Raw genomic sequence first — 23,095 nt, 5'->3', positions numbered from 1 at the left:
AGTCCCGGCGGGGCGGCGGCGGGCGGCGAGGGCCGTCGACGGGACTACAATACCCAGCGTCCCCCGCGCTGGGAGGGCGGGGTCGGGGCGGCGCGCCCGTGCGACTACAGCTCCCAGCGGGCGTAGCGGCGGCCGCGCTGACGTCTCCCACCCCCCCTCCGTCCGGCCCGGTCACGGCGCGCGGGCGGGGCTGTACCGGGAGCGCCGGGAGAGGGCAAAGGGAACGGCCCTTTAGGGCCGCGGGCCCGGCAGCGCCGCTCCTTCCCGTACCGGGCGGTGGCCTGTTTCCGGGACCCGCCCCAGCGCGAGGTGTAGCGGGCCGGCCTCCCGGTCCGCTCCTCAGACCCGCGGCAACCAGGTTCCGGGGCCCCGGCGCTCCCCGAGCAGTGCGGCGCCTGGGGCCGGCCCCGCCCAGGGCGCTGTATGGCGCAGACCCCACGGAGCTTTTTCGGCCCTGCGCTCCGGCTCCCTGCGCCGCCGCCTCGGCCGCGGGCTCTGCCGCCCCCCGCGGGGGCCCGGCCCGGGGCAGCGCCGAGAGCGGGCTCAGCGCGCCGGTTCCGGGGCCGCGCCGCGGCGGGCCCCGCGCCCTGAATAGCTGCTGCGGGGCGGGGCGGTGGCTGAGGGGCCCCGGACCCTGTATAGGCGCCGCGTTATGCAGGCGGTGGGCGGGCGGTAAGGAGCGGTGCGCGGGCGGGGCGGTGGCTGAGGGGCCCCGGACCCTGTATAGGCGCCGCGTTATGCAGGCGGCGGGCGGGCGGTAAGGCGCGGTGCGCGGGCGGGGCGGGGCAGGCTGCGGCAGCAGGCGGGGCGGCGGCGGCACCACCATGTCGGAGGCGGCGGTGGCGGACACCCGGCGCTTGAACGCCAAGCCGCAGGACCTGACGGACGCGTACGGGCCGCCCAGCAACTTCCTCGAGATCGACATCTTCAACCCGCAGACCGTGGGCATGGGCCGCGCCAGATACACCAGCTACGAGCTGCGGATGCGGGTGCGGCCCCGGCGGGGGCGGCGGCTGGTGGGGGGGGGGCAGGCAGGCCGAGGCCCGCCGTGAGGGCCCGGGGCGTGGGGGGGATCAGGCCCCGGGACCCGCCGTGAGAGCCCGGGGCGGGGGGGAACGACAGAACGACACAGGCTGAAAGGGCCCGGCGGAGGAGGGGGGGGGTCAGGCACCGGGGCCCGCTGGGAGGGCCCGGGGGTGGCCGGGCTGCTCGGGCAGGCGGGTGTGCGGCCCCGAGAGGGGCGGCAGCGCTCGGTGTGTAATGCCGGCTGGGGCCGGGGAGCCCCGTGCAGCCCCCGGGGCTCGGAGGAGCCGGGCAGGGACTGTGCTCCTCTGCGGCGGGGCCGGCTGAGGAGGGGAGCCCCGGGCAGGGCCGGGCCGGGGCTGGCGGCCTGCCGGCGGCTCTCCGGCAGGGCTCAAGGTCAGAGCGCTGCCAGCTGGGGGCTTTGCTGGGGTCCTGCGGCATCCAGCGAGGGTTGGTGTGCACAGGGAGGAGGAGGTGCTGCCTCGGGAGGCTCCTGTCCCCTCTCCAGAGGGCCTGACGCTGCTGGGTGGATGCCGAACGGGGCATGGCTGCACCCAGCTGGTTATCTCAAGCCAGGGAGCAGAGCTGGCTAGCAGGATCTTGAGTCCCGCTCACAGGGCAGCCTGGCTGCCCCTTCTCAGGCAGCTCAGTGGCTGTACTGTGATCCAGGAGGGTGCGCAGCCGGCTGAGCGTTTCTTGCAGGGTTCTCTTCACCGGGCCTTAGCCGCACCGAACTGGGGACCTCTTCCTAGCTCTGCGTCAGATCGCCGAAGGGAGTAAAATCGCATTTCCCCTGGAACAAGCTACCTTCAGCATACGTTATGTTGCCGGCGTTGACTTCTGTTCCTAGTGTGATGTAACTGCTAAGGCTCTGCGGCCTTTCAGAAGAATTGGGTGTTTGCTTTCTTTCTGTCCTGATGCTTGGTTTCCATCAGCCTGCCAAAGGGTGCCTGGCGGGTGGCAATGGAGACCCCTTAGTGCCACTGAAAGTAGCTCTTGCGGAAGATGCTTTGAAAGCAGCTGGTTTTATTTCGCAGGCCTCATAAGAATGGCGTTAAACGTGGCGGGGCAATACCTGCCTTCATCCGGGTGCTGCTTGTGGGAAGGTTTTGCTGCCTCAGTTCCTTGAAGGAGAAGTTACTGGGGCTGTCAGTCTTTAGACTCCAGTGGCGGGGGAGAAGGGTGGGGAATTGCTGCGTGTTCCTCCAGCGGCACAAGGCAGATATGGAACAGCTGCTAGGGGAGGCGATATGTTCAGGGAGAAGACCGTAGCATGAGGTCTGGCCTTGAACAGTTGCTGGGACAAGATTTCCTTCCTTAGTTTTTCCGTGGAAATGCCGGTGTCGGGTCGGGGGTTCAGCCGTCTCTGTGTTGTGAGCCCTGGTTCCAGCGCCTGTTCCTGGCGGGGCGGGGTGTTCCTGACACAGTCACTTGAGGGGGAGGGAATGGCTGGCTCTGAGCAGCCTGGCGAGAGCTTGCTTGGCTCTGAAGTGCTTTGGTGCTTGTGCTCTGTCCTGAATAAAGCAGCTGGGTGTTCTCGTGATGCCTCCTCCTCAGGGGGCTTGGTTTTCCAAATGCAGCTTCGGGTTTCAATTACGTGTAGAAATACTGTCTGGCTTCCAAAGCAGCCTGCAAATTGCCTGCTTCTCTTCCTTACAGACAAACCTCCCGATCTTCAAATTGAAGGAGTCGTGTGTGAGGAGACGATACAGCGACTTTGAATGGCTGAAGAATGAGCTGGAACGAGACAGTAAGGTGAGGCCTGGCTCAGACCTGCCTGTTCCTGAAATGAGGACGTAGGGGAACAGTTGTAGCGACGAGCTTGAGCTGCCCAGAAGAGAGGCTGTGGGGGTGGGCAGCTGTTGGGGCTTCATCTCTGCCCACACATTGGGGCTGGAGAAGAGCGTCAAATGGCCAAGGGTACCCGCTGGCAGGTGGCCGTTCTGCTGACGGGGTGATTCTCTGCTTTCAGATTGTAGTGCCACCGCTGCCTGGAAAAGCCTTGAAACGACAGCTTCCCTTCCGAGGAGACGAAGGCATCTTTGAGGAGTCCTTCATTGAGGAGCGGAGACAGGGACTAGAACAGTTTATTAACAAGTAAGCTTGATGTCCTGGGTTTGCTGGGTGCTGCCTTTCCAGCCACTGCCGGTGGAAGAGGGCTGTGGCTTGACCGGGAAGGAGTCTTGACCTGCTGCAGGCGGGTGCCGTGCTAAGGGATGGTGCCTGCAGCCGGGTCAGGGAACCATGGTTCTGAAGTGAGTCCTGCCTTGAGCGTGGGTCATGCTCAGTGCTTTCTTCTGAGAGCGAAGCAAATACGAGCAGGATACCTGTGCTGCAGAGACCCACCCACGGGGTAGCGCTGGTTCGGGAGGCTCCTGCCCTGCTGCGGGGCACGGTGTGGGAGGGAGCACCCTGTGCTCGAGCACTCCCTGCTGGTCCTGCTGCACAGCCACCCTGTCACCTGAGGCCAGCGCGGGGGCGTGCGGAGCTGGCCGCCCGTTGGCGGGGGGGTCTGCCTTACCCGCTCCCTCCAGAAAGCGGAGGTGGGGGGGTCTGGGTGGTGGCTGTGCTAACCTCCACATCTGATTTTCTTCCAGAATTGCTGGACACCCACTGGCACAGAACGAGCGCTGCTTACACATGTTCCTGCAAGAGGAGACTATTGATAGGAATTACGTCCCAGGGAAAGTGCGCCAGTAGGAGCACCTGGCACTGTCTTCCTCCATTCCACCCTCCCTCCTGCAAAAATGACATTTATTTTTACACTAAATCTGTCTTCTCTGAACCAGCTTTTCCTCTCTTGAACCTCCCAGTTTGTTCAGTATTTTCCTCTTTTGTAACTGGCAGCAGCTTGTTCTACTGGGCTGTGGTCTTGGCCTAAAGGTATGAAGATTTATGCAAGTGAGCGTGTTGCCCCGTACCTGGGGGCAGATGAGAATAGGTGTAGAGCAGGAACTTGCTCATGGCGTTATGGTGTAGGAGCTGCCTCCCTCCCTATACAGGAAGGTATGAGATGACCTTCACTCCCCTGTCCGTGCAGCCCTGAGCATCTCCGCAGGAGACTCTCTGAAGAATAGCAGTTGTCATGTTGGTCAGTGATCCCGGCGGGAATTAGAGTTTTAGTAAGGCTTATCCAAAACAGTGAGTAGGTGCCTGGGTGTGTTGGTCTCTCGTCCACCCCGTTCACCCACCTTGCATGAAACCAAACCCCCGTTCTTCACTGTCTGGAAGTGCTGAGACCCAAGACCTGCTCTAACCCTGCTCTCAGCCTCCTGCATTACAGACCCGGTTGGTGTTATTTGTGTTAATCCCCCTCCTTTCTACCGTGCTGCTGGCAGCTGGAGGGGTTTCCGTGACGTGTGCTCTCATGGTGCTCTGCGCGGGCAGTCTGGCCTGTGGAAGCTGGGGCAGCCTGGGCTGCAGCAGTGTGTGCCGTGATGCCGTGGCCCAGGGTTTAAACGTGGCTGCAGCCGGCTCTGTCGCGGGCTGATGGGGTGTTTCCAGCAGCACCCCATCCAGCGGGGCAGTGGGGACCTGCTCCTGCGCCCCAGCTGCAGCAGGGAGGAGACGGGTCTGGCTGAGGAGGAGCAGGAGGGGGCTGGCAGGGGCTGCTGTAGTGTGATGGCTGCTACAGGGGGGTCTGGGGTGAGGCCACCGCTCCAGAAAGGGATGGCAGAGGATGCTCGATTGGTCCTGGGTTAGACGCTTGCTTACAAAGCAGGCAAAGTGACGATGGCTCTTTGTGTGCTCTCCCCTGTTCTGCAGTGAGCTAGGCGGTTTGGTGTGGAAGCCAGGAGATGAGACCGGTCAGTCTGGTCGTCGGGTGTTCAAGAGCTTGAGGGGGGGGACCGCGCAGCTGTGACTTGCTGCATCAGAGTTGTCCTGTGGAGGCTCCTCCAGCTGCCACGAGCGAGGGTGGGCTGCGGCCCAGGGGGCTCCTTAAGGGTCAAGGCTGGTTTCTAAGCGCTTGGTCACACTGGTGGCACAGTTGAGCCTTTCCTGGAGCACAGGCCTGCCGTGACTGCCCTCCCGTTCCTGCCGAGCCCCGTCCCCCCCCCCCGTCTCCCCCACGGCCTCCCCAAGGTCTCCTGTGTTTTCCGGTGAGGAACTGGCGCTGCCGGGCGAGAGGTGGCTCTCGGGGAGGAGGAGAAGCCGCTGAAGCCGGGAGGGCGCCGCCGCGACGGGGCGGGCTCGGCGCGGGGCAGCGCGGAGGCCGGAGGAGGCGGCCGTACCCTCAGCCCGTTCCCCTCCGCCGCCCGCCCGTCCGTCCCCGCGGGGCCGCCGCCGCCCACCCTCCCTCCCCCCTCTCCTCTGTAACGTCCCGCGTCCGTTCGCATTAAACCACTGTGAAGCCAAGTTTCTGCCTCGTCCGGGGGGGAGCACCCGGGGGGGGGGTGGCACCCGGTGGGTGGTACCGACGGGGGTGGGCGAGGGGAGCTCGCCCGCGGCGAGCAGTCGGGGCTCGGTCGGCGGCCGGGTAGGATGGCGCGGCGGGAGGAGTCGTTGGAGGCCACCGGCTCTCAGGACAGCCCCGACCTGCCGCGGCACGGAGGGTCGCCGCCGTCTTCGCAGTACCGCAGCTCCTTCGAGCTGGGATGCTGCGACATCGCCCTCCGCCAGCACCTCGGCCTCCCGCCCTCGCTGTTCTCCTCTGAGGCCGGCAGCCCCTTTCCCGACGGCGCCGAGCTCCGCACCTCCACGCCGCTGCCCCTCTCGCCGCCCCTTGCCTGGGAGACCCTGACCAGCCCCGACCCGGATGGCTGCCAGCCCACCGACCTCCCGGGCCCGTCCCTCCAGGAGTCCGCCTGCTCCGGCGCGGCGCCGCCCACCGTCGGTCCGCCGGCCCGGCCCCTCGAGGCGGCTCAGCGCCGTACCGGACAGCAGCCCCGCGGCGGCGACCGCTCCCGGAGACCCTTCAAGGTCTCCCTCGTCCAGGCAGGGGCCAGCGGGAGGATCCCGCTGCTCCCCAAGGCCCGTAAGACGCCCGTAAGACCGGGGACGAGGTACCGGTACCTAGGTGAGGCGGGTGGCTGGCAGGGGAGCCCCAGCGCGGCCGCTGCTGCCCGGGACGCAGACCTCTCTCTCCTCCTTAGGGAGCAGGCTCCAGCGTCCCAGCGGGACCTCGCGGCTGCCACAACACTCCACCATCCCGAAAGCTGCCCCCCAGAACGCGAGCAGTGGGAAAGGTAACTCCGCACCTCGGGCAGAGCCGGGGGGCTGGGGACAGGGACAGAGCGCGGGGAGCCCCCGGGAGCGGTGCAGGGGGGAGCCCAGGAAATGTGTTCCTGTAACGTGTTCGCCCGCGTCCGCTGGGAGAAGCGTCTTCCCCCCAGCACTTCTGCCCCGGTAAGGCTGGACGTGGGCAGGGGGCCCGGGGGGGTTGGGGTGGTGGGAGCGAGGAGCTGCAGCCCCGGAGTGGACACTCGGGTCTGGGCTGCAGAGTCCAGGCTGGTGGTGGGGAAAGGACAGGAGAGGGCAGTGTGAGCTCGGCTCCGGGGAGAGGAAACGGGGAGCACTAAGGCTCGGGCGAAGGGCCCTTTCCTGGAAATCCTGCCCCTCTGCTCCGCTCCACCCTGGTAGGGCCACAGCTGGAGCACCGTGTCCAGTTGTGGGCCCCCCAGTTCAAGAAGGACAGGGAACTGCTGTGGAGAGTCCAGCAACAGGCTATGGAGATGGTCAGGGACCGAAGCATCTCTCTGCTGAGGAAAGGCTGAGGGACCTGGGGCTGTTCAGCCTGGAGAAGAGCAGCCTGAGAGGGGACCTCATCGATGCTGAGCAATAGCTAAACTGGGGTCAGGCTCTTCTCAGTGGTGCCCGGTGACAGGACAAGGGGCAACGGGCACAAACTGGAACACGGGAAATTCCATCTGAATGTGAGGAAAAACTCCAGGGCTCGCCGTGGGGTGCTCCAGCCTGCTCCGGGGTACGCTGCGTTCCCCAAGCACTGCAGCTGAGACAGCCCTGTCCTCCCCGGGCGAGCAGATCGAGCAGGAGCCCGGAGCTGCTGGGAGCTGGGCTGTGCAGGAGCACCTTCTCCCAGCAAGAGAAGGCCAGGCCAGCAGCAGCCGTTGGGCTGGAGGGGCTTGAAGATCTCTGGCTCCCTTGGACAGGTTCTGCCCCTGGTCTGGAGCAGCTCGTGACCTGGTTGATGAGTGGCCAGGGATGACATTTATGTTCCTAGTGGCAACACTTCTCTTCACAGGTAGGGCTGACAAGACTTATGTGTGTGTGACGTCCTCTTTTCCCAGAGAGTTGCTCCCTGTAGTGTCCCCACATCCAGGCGGTGGGAATGCCATCCCTGCTGAGCAGGTAAGAGCCAGCCTGGCACCACGGAGCACTGTTCCAAGGTGGCTTGGGAGAGCTGTGCAAGGGGCAAGATGTGATGGGACCCGGGGCTGCCAATTTCTGGGCTGGCACCTGAGCTGTTTTCACCTTGCCCTGGGGTTTACATGAGACCTTGTGCCTTTGTCGCAGGGCTTGACCACCTCAGGTCTCTCACCTCTCCCCCACCACTCTCTCAGGGGACTGCAGGCTTCTGCCTAGTTAATTTTTTTTAAGGGGCTTTTGAAAGATTCACACCCCTTGTACCTTGTGGTGTCAGTTTTACACCTGCTGACACATCAGACGTCCCCAGGATGGGGTGAGCAGATCCTGCAGCAAGGTGAGGCTCCAAGGTGTGAAGTCTCTTATCTGCACAATATCTTCGTGCGTTTGCCAGCGGCTTTAGGGGTCTTCGCTCTGTGGCTGTAGCCTGCCAAAGGGATCCTTGTCACCCACGGGCGATGGCAGCTGCTCGCTGCCGAGCTAACAGCGGCTCCTTTGCCAGGCAGCACTGCTGCGATGAGCACACCCTGGCGGTGGTGCCGCAGGTGCTGGGCTCGGGGTGCGGGTTGGTTCCTGCAGCAGGGTGGATGTTGAAGTGGGGCCCTGCTCTGACGCGCTGGGGCTCCCCGAGCCCAAGAGCCGCTGGTGTGCGTGTGCTGCCTGCAGAGAGGCTCCTCCACGGGCAGGGCTGGGCTGGGGGTCACTGCATGGGGGCGACCACCCTACACATCACACTTACACCCTGCCCTCAACAGGTGATCAGCTTGTTGTGTGTTGGTGATCAGCTGTACCAGCATTCAGAGAAGAATGAGCTGGAGCAAATCAAGTCTAAGCTTGGTACGTGGGGCTGGCTGTTTTGGGGACTGTGGGACACCTGTGATCCAGATGACACCCCCTGTACCTGTAGCTGGAGCCTACAGCTCCGTGGGGATGGGGCTGGCTTCTGGTGTGGGGGTAGAGCAGGATCCCAGCTGCGGACCCGGGGGTCTGGGGGTGAGGTGTTCGGGAGGGGCTGGACACACACCTGCCTGCCTCCTGCCTGCAGCTGACTGTACTGCCCGGTTAGAAGCCCTTGAACAGATGATCTCCTCCATGCGTGCTCAGCTTAGAGCAGCAGGTACGTTCCCTCGCTGGGGTGCCCCCTCGCCCCTGGGCAGGCTGCAGGGATGCTCTGGTGATCCCTTGCCGGTGTAACCGAGGGCTGCCAGGTGGAAGGGACACGGCTCGTGGCCTTCCCCGTGGGGAGGGTGCTGAGCGCTGGCAGCAGGGGTGCTTCGATGCTGCCACTGCTCCCCAGGAATCCATCTAGAAGATGCAGGAGTGGAGGACAGAGGCGCCAGGAGACCCTGACAAGCTGGGCCATGGGGGTGGACTCACAAGGACCACTCCTTCATCTGCTGAGCCAGATATTTGTGGGGCTCTTGAATGAATGAATCTTTGCTATTCCTTATATTTGAAATAAAGCTGTCTTTTTCTGCAGCGATGCTTGCTGTCTGTTGGGGTAGGGCCGGTGCCCGGTGCTGCCCACTGTTCTCCAAAGGGCTGGCACTGGAGCTGCCCGCTTCAGCGACCGAGCACCGAGCAGGGGTGGGAGACAGTGGAGGGCACATCCCTGCCTGTGAGGAGCAGGGAATTGGACTTGATCCTTACACATCCCTTCCAACTTGAGATATTCTATGATTCTATGCTTGCTCCCCGCCTCTGCCTGATCCCATCCCTTGGCCCATGCTGCTGGATCAGGGCCCTGAATGGCAAGGGTAGTGCAGTAGACTGGGAGGTGAGGATGGGGCACTGGAAGGATGAACGCGGAGCTGTGTGTGAGGTCTGAGAGCTAGAGCCATGTTTGACGCTCCGGTGCTGCTCCCTGCCTGAAACTGCCAACCGACGGCTGCCATTGCAAGAAGGTTACTGGGAAAAGGTGAGTCGTGGTGTCACCCCCCCTTCCCCTCGCCACTCTGGGTACTCAGCCTCTGCTTGGCTGGGCTGGGGCATCCCCCCGTGGAGGCCTGCTGTGCCCACGGTGCTGCTAGTCTGGCCCGAGAGCACCTGCAGCGGTGGTGCTGCCCGCAGCCCCGCAGGCAGCAGGGCTTTGGCCACGGCGCGTCCCTGCCTGCTGCAGGTGCCCCAAGAAGGAGCAGGAAGTGCCCAGGCGCCAACAGCGAGGCTGCGGGGGATTTCTGTGTTTTCATCTTGAGCTTGCTTCCTTCCTCTGGGGGGGAGCGTGTGGCCAGGGAGGGGAAAGAGTGTTGCTGAGTTCATTCATCTGCAGCGTGGGAGGAAAGCCTGCGTCACTGCCTGGCATCCGCACTCACAAGAGCCCGCCTTGCTCTTTCCATCACCTTGAGGTCATTTTGCCCAGTGGAGCCTTTTCGTCTCCTCAGCTCCTTGCGTGTGCACCCCCGGGGGAGGCGGGGTGGGCAGGCACCCCACGCAGGGCCTGTAGCACCCTGCCCGCCGCTCCTGCCTGCCCTGCTCCAAAGGGCTGGAAGCCTGTTGCCTCGCATCCTCGGCAGCGGCGCTGGAGCGGAGCCTGGCCCTCCGTGCCAGGGAGGGGCTGGCTCCCCCCCCCCCCCCCCCCCCGGCATCGCTGCCTTTCGAATGGGTGCCTGTGGCAAGCGAAGGCTTGGATTGCATCAGGGGCACATTTCTGGACCAGCCGCCCGCTGGCTCCAACGCCTCCCGGACAGTTCTCCTCGGCCCGGTGTTTCCCAACCCTCAGAGCCGCCTGTTGCTCCCGGAGTCGCGGAGGCCGCGGGGGAGCGGCGGGGGCGGGGGCTGGGACTCGATCCCTGCACGATCCCTGCAGAGCACACGGGGGTCGGGGCAGACGTCCCCCCCGCCTCGGGCAGACACCCCCCCCCCCCCCGCCGCCAACGTCCCCCCGGCAGGGCTGCCCTCCCACGGCGCTCCAGCCCCGGGGCATCACATCTGCGCACATCTGGGCCGGGGGACCGCCGGCAGCCCCCTCGGCGGCCTTTCCCGGTGCGGGGGCCACGGCTGATGCCGCCGGTGCCCGGCCCCCGACCCGGTGCCATGTATGACTTGAATTTATGTATTTTTCAAATCCGTGACCCGGGGGGGAGGGGGGGGGCGGCGGGGCGCCGGTGGGGCGGGCGGGCAGGGAACGGGCTTCCCCGCACCGGCGGCGGGTCTGGTCCCGCTCTCTCGCCGCGTCCCCCGGGGCTGCGAGGCGGGTCCAAGGGGAGCAGGGCGGGGGGGGGGGGGGGGGGGCGCCGCCCGGGGGTCCGAGCGCCCGTGCCCTTTTCCGGGTGGGCGGTGCTTTTCGGCATCCGGCGGGTGGGGCCGCCCACCCTTCAATCCCCTCGGCGGCGGCGGCGGCGGCGGCAGTACCGGAGAGAGCGGAGCGGGACCGCACCGGCACCAGCCGTACCCAGCCCTACCGAGCTGTACCGAGCCGCCGGTGAGTCGCGGCGGGCGCCGCCGCCGCCGCCCCGGCCGGGGCCTGGCGCAACCGGTGCCGCGCTTGCATCATCCGCCGCGCGCACGTGGAAGGCGACCGGGATCTGCCGCGGCGTCCCGTCCCGTCCCGGTCCCGCCGTCGCCGGAGCAGCGCCGGGCTCCTCGGCGGGACGGAGCGGGGCTGGCAGCTCCCCGGGGCTGGGGATGCCCCCGCGGGGGCTGGGGTGAGGGTCCCGAGCGGGGGCTAACAAACTGCCCCGGCTGCGGCGGGTACCGGGATGCGGCGGGTACCGGGATGCGACGGGCGGCGGGAGGGTCCTGCCGGCGGGAGCTGTCGCCCCGCGCGCTGCTTCTCTCCGCTGCCCGCCCGTAGCTCGCTGCGCCTTCCGCATCGCGGGTGACAGCGTGGCTTTCTGCGAGACACCTCCCCGGCCGCGGGTTGACACCCCCCCCCCCCCGCCGCAGCCAGGCGACCCGCTGAGCCGGCTCTGAGGGGTGCTGGTGTGGGTCTGGGGGCTTAACCTGCTCCTTCCAGCAGGCACGGCGAATCCCGGTGCCGCGGGGGTTAGCGGGGGGAGGCTGTCCCGTATCTTCCTGCTCCGAGCCACTCGCGCGCTTTTTCTCTGCGCTGCCCTGAGAATGAGGGCTGAGCACGTTTACTGCTGGCAGCCCCGCTTTCGGTGTGCAGAGCTCACGTCGGGTGTCAGAAATCCTTGGAGAAATCCAGCGGGGCTGGGGAAAGCAGCCAGAGTTGTGCAGGCAGTGGCTGGGGAGGGTGCCTGTGATGGAGGACTTCTTGTTTCCTTGAAACCTGGCCCAGAGGGCTGCCCTGGGCTGGGACCTCTCCTTGGGCTGAGGCCGAATGTGGCATGTGCCAGCTCAGGAGGAGGTTTCCCAAGAAACGGGCTGGTTTGCCGGTTACGGGGAAGCAGCTGAGCTGGTGCCTGCCACTGCGACCCTGGTAATCCCCCTCGGTGGAAAAGGGGCACAAAGTTATCCTTGCGTCTACTTATGCTGATCCATACGGCCCGGTGTCGGTGCTGCCCCTGTGCTTGGCTGGAGCGTGTTTTGTTTCCCAAGAAAGGGAGCAGCCGGTGGGGAGAAGGAGCTGGTGGGCACATGGTCCAGCTCTGGACATGGGTTGCCAGCTGTGGCCGTGGGCATTGGGAGCCACTTTCCTTGTGGCTCCTCTCACCCTGTGCCAGCTGCTTGTGCCCGTCTCCCAGAGCTTTTTGGGGACGGTGGCTGCTGCGAGCAAGGGGAGTGTGGGTGTCGCATGTTTAGGGCGATTGCAGCCTGCGGAGCGTGCGGGCTGCTCGGCAAGCGTCGTCGGCACATGAGGGATGTGCACTGGGAGCCTGTGCTCGGTGTCTGGCCGCGCATCCCTGCCGAGGGTGTAGCGCAGATGCCGGGAGCAAAAGAGGCATGGCTGCGTCCCAGTGAGTCAGCCCAGCCTCTGCTGGAGGAATGCTTTGTCTCCCTGCCACCGCTGCTGTGCACACCCACGCGCCAGGCCCGAAGGATGTGCCAGCAGTCAAGTTTGGGCCGAGGGATCTCCAGGCTGCCAGTTCAGTGGGGAGTTGCTGGGAGACGGTGGGCAAGCTCTGGGATGTGCCCAGGGGCCCCGCGGCAGGACCACACAGGGCTTGTGTAATGAGCCTGTTTCCCACCATGGCCTCGCTGGGCTCATCCCTGGCTCGCTCTCCTGGTGCAGAGGCTGCGCAGGTGGGGTGTGTGCAGCCCCATTGTTCCTTGAAGGGAGCCGCCGCAGACTCTGCCCCATGAGGGTGGCAGAGACTCATGGTTGGCTCAGGTTGGCAGAGACTCAACAGGTTGGCTGGTAGCAGGCACAACTCCTGTGGGCATCACTGCCTGTCCTGCTCCTCGCAGTGGGGGTCCTGCTGCCTGAAGGACACTGGGCTTCACGCTCCTACGGTCCCTTCTCTTGCAGGGACTTTGAGCAGCTGAGCGCCACCCACGAGGGGACAAGATGTTCGGGAGAAAAATGACCAGTGTTGGGAAGAAGCTGATCCGCCGGCGCGTGGTGGATCTGAGCTCTGAGGACACACGTTTTGCTCGCTGCCTCTCCACGTTGGACCTCATAGCCCTGGGGGTTGGCAGCACGCTGGGGGCCGGCGTGTATGTGCTGGCTGGGGAGGTGGCCAAGACGACGGCTGGTCCCTCCATCGTCCTCTGCTTCCTGGTGGCTGCTCTCTCATCAGTACTGGCTGGACTCTGCTATGCAGAGTTTGGGGCCCGCGTCCCCAAGACTGGCTCTGCCTACCTCTACAGCTACGTCACTGTCGGTGAAATCTGGGCTTTCACAACGGGCTGGAACCTCATCCTCTCTTATGTGATAGGTACGGGGCTGGGCAGGCTGCTGGCACATGGGCTCCTTCCAGTACTGTGCTGGCAGCGTGGGGGGCTCCCGGGGGCAGCATGTGGTGCTGCAGCAGGAGCAGGGTGTGGGGTGGGATCAGCAGGGAGGTGGGTGCTGGGGGTGGCTGGTGCCACTCTGCCCTGGGCTCAGACTGATGCAGAGATTTGCCATCGACCAGGCACGGCCAGCGTGGCTCGAGCCTGGAGCGCGGCATTCGACAACATCATCGGCAACCATATCTCCACCTTCTTCATGAACAAGACCACAGTGTACCTGCCAGGGGTGCTGGCCGAGCGCCCGGACTTCTTCGCCCTGATTCTCATAGGGCTGCTCACTGGTGAGTACGTAGGAGCAGCTCTGTGGCACTGTGGGTGGTGGCATGGGAGCCTGGTGGGTCCCCCCTCACCCCTTCCGTCCCCGCAGCGCTGCTGGCCTTCGGTGTCAGCGAATCTGCTCTCGTGAACAACATCTTCACAACGGTGAACGTGCTGGTGCTGATCTTCGTCGGCATCGCCAGCTTCGTGAAGGGAAACATCAAGAACTGGCAGCTCTCGGAGGAGGACTACATCAACAGCTCATACCCGGACCCGCCTGATGACATAACGTGAGGAGAGCTAGGGTCTGGCACATGGATGGCACTGGCCCTGCTGTCCCTGCACCCCACGGCAGCTGCTCTCCTCCCTCCTTTCCAGGAAAGAGTTCGGCTCTGGTGGGTTTGTCCCCTTTGGACTGGAAGGGATCCTGACCGGTGCTGCCACTTGTTTCTACGCCTTCGTGGGCTTCGACTGCATCGCCACCACAGGTACCGCCTTGGGCGAGGGAGGTGCGGGCATTTCCCCAGCCCAGCCGGCAGCTGGCTGGGACCTGCCAGGGAAGATGCTCTGTAGTGTGGGAAACAGCCTGTCCCACCGCTCCTGGGAGGTTTCCCCACAGCAACGCTGTCCCCAGCTGGGCCAGCACAAAAGGGCTCATAGCCTGCCCTGCCCCAGGAAAAAAGGGCTCTGGGCACCATGCAGTGGGAGTGGGGCTGCACCCTGCCTGCGCAGGCAGCTCCCAGGGCAGCGAGGAGCCTTTCCGCTGCTGAGTCCAGGCTGCGACAGCCCTGGGAACTGCTAATGCTTCCTGGGTGTTTCCCAGCCTCAAGCAACATTTTTCTAAACTACTGAGTTGATGCAGAGCTGGTTCTCTCTGGAGCGCAGGGAGCCCTCCTAATTTCCTCTCATTCCCCCAGGAATCTACTTAGTGGGTGGCTGGTACAGGCTGTTCTGCCTGACCTCCCTGCCTGTGCCTCCCCGCCCCCAGGGGCTGCCCGCTGGCCGCCTCCATCCCTTCTATGCCGGCCGCCAAGCCCCTTGCTGGGAACGTGGTGGCGGGGGGAGAGCACGCCTTGGCAAAGGCTGGGGCAGAGGGCAGGATGGCTGCGTCGCCGTGCCCACGGGCATGGAGGATCCGCATTCAGTGGGGGGGGGCAGGAGCTGCTGGTGGGGGCAGAGGGCCGGCATGGCCGGGGGGCTGTGAGCCCAGCTGCCGGGCAGCCGCACGCCTGGAAGCTGGGGCTGCAGCCACACGGCTCTGCCTCTAGCAGCACCGCTGGGGACCGCTCCTCTCCAACAGCACCCCCGCCCCCCCGCTGCTCCCAGCCCCACGCTGCCATGGGGAATCCCTGCTGTGGCCTGTCCCCCAGGGCCAGCTGCCCCATGCTGTGCTGCAGAGCAGGGATGGACTCTGCCTCTTGTCTCCGTGCAGGGGAGGAAGCCAAGAATCCCCAGCGCTCAATCCCCATCGGCATCATTGTGTCCCTTTTCATCTGCTTCGTGGCTTATTGCTGGGTCTCTCTGGCCCTGACCCTCATGGTGCCCTACTTCCTCCTCAACAAGAAGAGCCCCCTGCCTGAGGCTTTCAAGGCGGTTGGCTGGGAGCCCGCCCGCTACGCCGTTGCCGTCGGCTCTCTCTGTGCACTCTCTACCAGGTAGGACTGGCTCCATCCCTGACACCGCCTGGCATGGCACGGGGACCCGGCTGGGCTGGGGGTTTGCCCTGGCTGGCTGCTGTCCCAGCATGGAGCCGGTCCCGTCCCCATCTGGGTGGTGGTGTGAACAGCTTGCCTGGCAGGCCCTGAGCCATCTCTCCCCACGGCAGCTTGCTAGGCTCCATGTTCCCCATGCCCCGTGTCATCTATGCCATGGCAGAGGATGGGCTGCTCTTCAAGTTCCTCTCCAGCATCAACAGCCGCACAAAGACCCCTCTGTCAGCCACCATCACCTCGGGACTCCTCGCAGGTAAGGCTCCTGGCTGCTGCCTCACGCTTGGCCCTGTGGCGGTCCGGAGCCGTCCTCATGCTGTATGTCCTCGTTGCAGCGGTGATGGCCTTCCTGTTCGACCTGAAGGACCTGGTGGATCTCATGTCAATCGGCACGCTGCTGGCCTACTCCCTGGTGGCGGTGTGCGTGCTTATCCTCCGGTGGGTGCCTCCTCTTGTGTAGCAGCGCCCGGGGTGGACGTGCCTTGCGTTGAGCCCGGGCCTTGTGGCCACAGCTCTGTCCCAGGGGGACGCAGCCGGGGGAAGCATCGAGCTCCCCAAGTTGGAGGCTGCTCGCAAGACCCTGTGTGATGTCTCCGGGCACGTCTGCAGGGCTGCTGCCAGAGCAGCAGGAGGGGCTGGAGGAGCGGGAGGACTATGAGGGTGCTGCCCACCGTCCCCCTGGGCTGGGAAGTTCCTCGGGCTGTGCTGCAGCTTGTGCCATCTGCTCAGGTACCAATCCGGGCAGCTGAACTCCCCGAAGGCCACGGAAATGCTGGAGCTGAACGGGAATGAGGAGGAGAGGGTGATCATGAACCCAACCACCGCCAGCGCCCAGCAGAAAGAGACGCTGTCCCTGGCCACCCTCTTCAACCCACCCTCGGACACCCCCACCAAGCTCTCGGGGTGCATCGTCTACATCTGTGTCTCGGTCATTGGTGAGTGAGTATGAGCCGGCGGCCGATGTCCCCGTCCTCCCAGGGGCTGGAGCGTTTTGGCATATCTCTGCCGAGCCGGGAAAGGATGGTGGGCTCTCTGGGTGGAGGAGAAGAGCCGGGCAGCATGGCCTGCCAGCCGCTGTTGGCAGCGCCAGCAGGCGCGGGACCCGCTCTGTCCTGAGCAGGGTGCTAAGTGCAGGGCATGGCTGGGGTTTGGGGCGCACAGGGGTGATGATGGAGGATGTGGGTACTCCCGTGTGCTGGGAGCTCCCTGTGACGAGCCTGGCCTAGGCTGGGCACCCAGCAAGGGTGGTCCCTGGCCCCCTGCGAGTCCTTGGGCTCGGCCAGCGAGGTTTGATCCAGCCATCAGTGGCTCCGTTGTGCAGCCAGAATGGGGTGGCTCAGCCAGGTCTGGTGCAGGCTCCCCTCGGCTTGTTGGGCTGGTGAGTTCCCTCTGCAAAGCGCTTTCCTGAGCCTTTGGGGTGGTTGTCAGAGGCAGCACATGCTGGAACCTTTCCTGATTGAGAGGAGCGGGTGCCTCAGCCCAGCTGTTGGTGAGGCTCAAGGTCCCAGGAAGGCCACGTGCTGTGCAGCCCCCTGACTGCCCCCTCTCTTGCAGCTGCACTGATCACGGTCATCTGCGTGGTCCTGACCCTCAAGATAAATGCACTGAAGAACGCCAGCGTGGGCTGGATCGTGGCCCTGGTGCTTCTCCTCGTGGCTCTGCTCATTCCCACCGTCATCATTTGGAGGCAGCCGCAGAGCAACGCGCGGTTGAACTTCAAAGTGAGTGCAGCCCCCAGCAGCTGAGTGTCTGCACCCGCACAGACCCCTGGTAGGGTCTGGGCCATTGCAGGGTTTGCCAGGGCTTGCTGCCAGGCAGCCACCATCCAGGAGAGCCCAGGGCCCTGAAATGTGGCTCTCTGAGGTGCAGTCCCCAGTGTGGAAGTGCTCTCTGGGCTGTGGCAGGGGTGGGATCCCTCCCTGGCCAGGAGCATCCTCGAGCCCAGCTGGGTGCTTCACGGCACAGCTGATGTGGCACCTCTTCTCCCTCGCAGGTACCTTTCCTCCCACTCCTGCCAATCTTCAGCATCTTTGTTAATATCCTGCTGATGGTACAGCTGAGTACTGGCACCTGGGTACGGTTTGCCATCTGGATGGCCGTGGGTAGGTGTCCTGTGGAGGGTCTCTGGAGCGCAGTGCCCGCAGGGTCTCCCCTGGGGGGCTGTTACGCTGGCAGCTCGCTGCCGCACATTTCATTGCGGAAACTGTCCTGCAGGTTTTATGATTTACTTTGGCTACGGGATTCGGAACAGCGTGGAAGGGAAAAGCGCAGAGGAACCCTGTGCGACAGTAGAAAAGCCTCTGCACCACCCTGGACTGGACCTCAGCCCTGGGGCTGCTGCTGTCTGAGGGATCAGGCACCAGCGCTCCGTGGACCCCTGCCAGTATTCCCGCTCGGGACAAGATTGTGATCCGCACAGTACATCCATCCCCTCCTGCGCAGGGAGCGAATCCCAGAGTCAGGACACAGAGCTAGGCCGTGCGCTGCCCTTCCCTCTCGCAGAGCAGAGGTCACGGAGATGAGTCCCTGGGCCGGGTGGCACTGCTGGTGGCCTGGGGCTGATCTCTGCCATCCCCCCAACCCTGCAGAGGGACAGTGACACCGGCACGGCCCTCCCGCCATGGACGCTGCTGTCAGAAATGCTGCTTTCCCTGTGCACAGGGAGCCCCCCACGTGATGGTGCAGGTGTATTTGTCCTGTCTGTCCATGTGGCTGTGGTCACCACCTCCTCTCTGTGCTTTCGAAGTGCTGGGCATGTACATGGCAGCCATGGCTGGAGCCCTGTGAGGAGGCTCGGGGCAGCCCGTTCTGGTACTGCCAGTAGTCCAGTACTTCCCAGCAGCACAGGGCTCAGCCGGCCAAACCCCCCACGCTGAGCCCTGTGCTGCCCTGGCCATGCTGCTTGTGGGGAGCATCCAGCTCGGGTGTCCCTCAAGATGTCCACAGTGTAACTGTACCAGTGTCCGACCTCCTATGGCTTTATATAATTGGTGTTTTAATGTTGACTTTTATACCTATTAAACTAAATGTTTTTTAATTGCTTGGCTCTGTTGGTCCCACCCCATCTCCTGTTAACGCCCTGTGGTGACGGACCCCCCCACGCAGGATCCCGGGTGCCAGTGCAGAGCAGGGCTCGGCCACAGCCGGCAGTGCTGGCTGAGCTCCGTGCCCCAAACCTGTCGGCTGGAGCCACCAGCCCTTGCACTGTCCCCTGGGACAGTGACCCGGGACCTGCGGAGAAGTGCTCCAGCACTGCTGGTACCCGTGGGCAGGACACAGGGCCCTGCAGTCCCTGCGCTGCCTGGGAGTGCCAGCGGGTCCCAGAGCAGTGGCTGCAGTAATGACCATGGAAATATCTCCTGGGTTCTCCAGCAATGGCCTGCAGCGGAAGCGTGGCCAGAAGCTAGGCTGCATCCATGTGGGAAGATGATGATTTCCCATATTCTGGTCTGGTCTAAATCAGCCCTGACAGACAATTTTGCAAAATAAACTAATTTAGGGCGGATAGATCTTGCGTGGTTCTTGCATCGCTCCCTGTTTGCTGGCAGCAGAGCAGGGTCACTGCACGGTCAGCGGTGAGGGCGCCTGGGCTGGAGCTGGGAGCCCAGACTGGGGCTGTGGGGGAGCAAAAGGGGCTGTGGCACCTGCTCTGTCCCCACGCCGGGCACTGTCTGCCCTGCTGCCCCGGTCTGAGGTGTCCTTCCAGAGCCCCAGGCTCCGGCCCGGAGGCACAGCCGGCTCCTGGCACTGGCTCCTTGCAGGTGCTCCCAGCTCTGCCGGTGGTGCCGGTGCCGCAGGGTGCTGCACTGCATCCCACCACCCTGCCGGGTGGGCATCTTCTGGCCAGCGGCAGCACATGGGGCCCTGCCGAGCTCACAGTCCCCCCACACCCTTGCACCCTGGTTCGGCTGCTGTTGCCCAAGCCTAGTGGGCGACGGGCCTGTGATATGGCTACAGCCCTCACCCCCGGCTCAGCACTGCTGCAGCCCCCCATGCCTTTGTGCCCATCTCCCTGTGCATGGAGCGGGTCCAGAGAAGGGGCAACAGAGCTGGTGAGGGGTCTGGAGCACAAGCCGTGTGAGGAGCGGCTGAGGGAGCTGGAGGCGTTCAGCCTGGAGAAAAGGAGGCTGAGGGGAGACCTTCTCGCTCTCTACAACTCCCTGAAAGGAGGGTGTAGCCGGGGGGGGTGTCGGTCTGTTCTCCCAAGTCACAGGCGATGGGACAAGAGGAAACAGCCTCAAGTTGCACCAGGGGAGGTTCAGGTTGGATATTAGGAAAAATTTTTACACTGAAGGGATTATCAAGCATTGGAATGGGCTGCCCAGGGAAGTGGTTGAGGCATCATCTCTGGAGGTGTTCAAAAGACAGGTTGACATGGTGCTGGGGGACATGGTTTAGTGAAGGTTTTTTTGTCAGAGTTAGATTGATGGTTGGACTAGATGATCTTGAAGGTCCCTTCCGATCTAGATGATTCTATGATTCTGTGATTCTATGTCCATGCCCATGGCCATGCGCGGGTCTGTGCCCACGAGCATGTCCCTGCCTGGCTCTGGGCCATCCCACTGAGCACCAGCATCCCATCCTGGGCACCCATTGGGACTGGCAGAGCTCTGGGCATGGAGCGGGATGCTGGAAGCCCTAAGCAGCTCCCACCATGGCAGCCCGGCAGGGACGCAGCTGTCTGGCAGTTGCCACTCCGTGCCGGTGCCGTGCGGTGGGTCAGTATCATCCCACCGCTGGCAGGAGCCCAGCAGCCCTGTCCGCCCCTGGGTCCGTGCTGGGCGACATGCCCTTGGCTGCCTGCCTCTGGGGGCTGCCTGGGTGGCCACCATGGGGCATGCCTCCCTCTGCCCACCGCCTCCTTCCACCCCGTCGGGGCTGGCAGAGCTGCCAGGAGTGGCCCCGTCTCCTTCCCCGGGCAGTGCCTCTGCCTTTCCCATTGCTGTCCATCTCAGCGCATCCGTCAGAGTGTGAGTAGCACCCAAGGGGAGCCCCAGCGTGTTGCCGGCACAGCTGCTAATGGCTGCCACGCCAGCCGGTGGGTGCCCTGCTGAGATGCTCCGGCAGCTCCATTGTGCGGAGAAGGGCTGGGAGGGAAGCATGTTCCTGGGTGAAGTCAGGTGCTGGGGGCTGCAGGGAGGGCTTTCCCCTCCCGTGCCAGTCTGGAAGGGGCCATTTTCTGGTTTGAGAGCAGGCAGTAAAAAGCAGAGCCTGGCTTTTCTGCAGAGAGGCCGGGTGCCCAGCCCTGCACACAGCTGCCCGTGGTTTGCCCTGCAGTTTCCACCCCATCATGGGTTGTGCTCCTTCCTGGCCGTGGGTCTTCCTCAGTGGCTCCAGCCCTGCCGGCAGAGCCCCGGAGGGAACCGAACGAGCCTGAAGCTGCTCCGGTGCCAGTGGGAGCAGTGCCACCGCACGGGCAGGGGCATGGGCAGGGAGGCAGGGCTGGCTCCCATTTCACTGCTCTCTTGCGTGCTGTCGTGCTGGGGGGAGACTCAGGCAGGACACCCCCCCCGGAAGCTACAGCCAGGGCTTGGTTTGTGGTCTCCCTGTTGCCCTGGATTTAAAGAGCTGTTGGCTCCAGCTGTGTTTCGCCTGGGATGTGCTGAGGGGGCAGGCTGTTGGGGCAGCACTGCAGTGGAAGCCCAGCTGTGGCCACCGGCCCAACGGTGAGACGCTGTAGCCATGGGCCATACCGGGGACGCAGCACTGCGGGACAGGCTGCGATGGTGCAGAGGGCTGGTGGCTCTTGGTGGCTCCAGCCGGTCCCCTGTGGCTTTCATGACACCCCCCACACTGCTGCGTGTCCGGCGCAGACCCCAGCTGCCTTCGGGGGACGCGGGGCTTTCCTGGGGAGGCGTCAAGCAGCGCTCTCTGCATACAGCTGCCTGTCGAGGAAAAGCCCCCGGGGGGGCTGCCGAGAGGAGCCCGTGTGGGTGTGCAGGCTCGGGGCAGGATGGAGACAGAGGTGTGAGCTGTTGGAGGGAGAGCTGGCACTGCAGAGCCTGCCCCTGCACTGCTCCCTTGCCGGAGCAAGGGTGGCCCTGGCACGTGCAGATGTAGCAGCAGATTAAATTTTAAATTGGGTACAATGATCCGTCTGGGAGTTAAAATGGGCTGGCTGGTCTGCACAGCTCTGTGAGACCAAATACTTCAACCTGAGGAGTTAATGCGCCACCTTCTTCCCCGTAGGACCAGCGAGTGGGTACTGTCAGATCCTCCTCCCCCCAGGTGACCGGCCGGGGGAGTGGAGCTGCGGCAGCTGCCGGGTGGGATGCATCCATCAGTGCTGTTCCAGCCCTGGAATCTGGGGAATCCACCCCGGGGCAGACAGGGTTACTGGCGCAACAGAGCAAACTCATCAGCTCGTGATATTTCTGCAGCAGCGCTGTGTTGTGCTGCAGGGCCTCACCGTCCAGAAGAGCTCCCGGAGATCAAAGCCAGCACCAGGTGAGATTTCCATCGCTCTTTACTCACCCGGCTCCAGGCAGGTCCCAACCCTTCTGCTTTCTGCGGTAACAGCTCAAGCATGCACAACCCCGTAGCTGGCAGGAGGCTGCCTGCATCCGATAATCCTCCCGGCCCCAAGCCATGGCAGGTGGCTGGGTCTCTAATCATGCTGGATTAATGCTCTCCTTGCTCTGCCTTTGCAGGTCTGGCACGGTGACTTGCTGCCAGGTGCTTGCTCTTCTCTTGCTCTCTTTTCTTCCCAGCGCTGCGGCTGGTGACCTGGTTCCCGCTCTTGTTCCCAGTCCAGGCTGCAACTAGCCACAGGGTGGTTCTTGTCACAGCCCATCCTGGAGATGACCACAGGCTGTGATGCCACCTGCGCCCCAGGGGGAGGCCGCCCTGCTCCCCCAGGACCTCCAGGAGAGCCTCTCTTTACAAGACAGTGTACCCCAACGGCAGAAGCGAGCCCCCAGGCAAGTGGTGGGAGAGGGGACAGGGGAGGCGGTGTGTGCGATGGAAGCGGCAGATCTATGTTGCAAACAGGCGTTTTTTCCATCAGTGGGAGCCCCTTCCTGATGAACTACCCCTACTCTGCCACCATCATGACCTCCACGGGCTGCACGGGCATGCTGGTGTCCCAGTGGTGATTCCTCACTGCTGCCCACTGCATTCAGGACAGCAAAGACTACGTGAAGGGGGCCCAGAAGATCACGGTGGGTTTCCTGATGCTGGAGCAGGGTGCTGGCAACGGGACGGGGACGGGGAGGCTGGCGATGTGCTGGGCTCAGGTGCAGTGCACGCAGGTCCAGGGCCCCGGCTCGGTCAGCATGGACTATGAATACACCCTTTCAGAGCTGCACAGGCCACATCGGCGCCTCCATGTGAAGGTGGTGGCAGCTCCGGCAGCGGACGAGATGGCTGTGAAGAAGATGAATTTCTCAGGGCTTGACAGTGACCTGCTGGGCCAGCTGGTCTACTGCCTCTGTGAGGTGGAGGAAGAGATGGTCCACCTCATTTACCAGCACTGTGATGCCAGGCCTTGTGCATCCCTCTCTGCGGTGTATGGCAAACTATGGGACCCTGTATGACACAAGGTCATGAGAGGAAGGTGATTAGGGTCTTCTCGGGGCACCAGTGGCTGGAAGTGGCTGTGGAGCACCCCAACTATAATGTTGCTGTTTGACCGCTCTAAAGCTTGGTCAGGCTGGTCAGGTTTGTTACTGGATCAAAGAGGACTCTAAAAGCTCTCACACGGAATGAGAACTGCGGTCTGCCTCTTCCCCTCCCCAGTGCAGATGGCTTTGAGTATGGTGTTGCTGAGCAAGAGCACAGCCGAGGAGCCCGAGGAGGAGCAGCGTTTCCTGGCAAAACCGCTCCACTTTATTCTGTTCTCCATCATGGAGGAAGAGGGTCTCCACAGATCACAAGGGATCCAGCAGACACTCACTGGTGTCCAAGTCGTGATTCCCCAGGAAGCC

At 63.9% G+C, this 23,095-nt stretch overlaps 2 protein-coding genes and 1 pseudogene across 2 annotated transcripts; all 3 read left to right on the top strand.

Annotated features, from left to right (window-relative positions):
- Positions 1 to 800: 800 nt before the first annotated feature.
- Positions 801 to 5,377, top strand: SNX12 (sorting nexin 12). Its single transcript, XM_074147659.1, has 4 exons — positions 801 to 989; positions 2,683 to 2,778; positions 2,996 to 3,120; positions 3,621 to 5,377. Exons 1-4 carry the CDS (start codon positions 825 to 827, stop codon positions 3,721 to 3,723), a joined length of 489 nt encoding a protein of 162 aa, XP_074003760.1. The 5' UTR covers positions 801 to 824; the 3' UTR covers positions 3,724 to 5,377.
- A 7,380-nt stretch (positions 5,378 to 12,757) lies between these two features.
- Positions 12,758 to 17,518, top strand: SLC7A3 (solute carrier family 7 member 3). Its single transcript, XM_074147195.1, has 11 exons — positions 12,758 to 13,127; positions 13,326 to 13,484; positions 13,571 to 13,751; positions 13,840 to 13,949; positions 14,894 to 15,116; positions 15,287 to 15,426; positions 15,506 to 15,608; positions 15,900 to 16,105; positions 16,725 to 16,891; positions 17,164 to 17,272; positions 17,385 to 17,518. Exons 1-11 carry the CDS (start codon positions 12,758 to 12,760, stop codon positions 17,516 to 17,518), a joined length of 1,902 nt encoding a protein of 633 aa, XP_074003296.1.
- A 2,482-nt stretch (positions 17,519 to 20,000) lies between these two features.
- Positions 20,001 to 22,800, top strand: LOC141464563 (serine protease 23-like; annotated as a pseudogene).
- Positions 22,801 to 23,095: the final 295 nt, after the last annotated feature.

This window comes from Numenius arquata, chromosome 5 (assembly GCF_964106895.1).
Source record: "Numenius arquata chromosome 5, bNumArq3.hap1.1, whole genome shotgun sequence".
Taxonomy (NCBI): domain Eukaryota; kingdom Metazoa; phylum Chordata; class Aves; order Charadriiformes; family Scolopacidae; genus Numenius; species Numenius arquata.
This window is presented reverse-complemented; position numbering and strand designations above follow the sequence as displayed.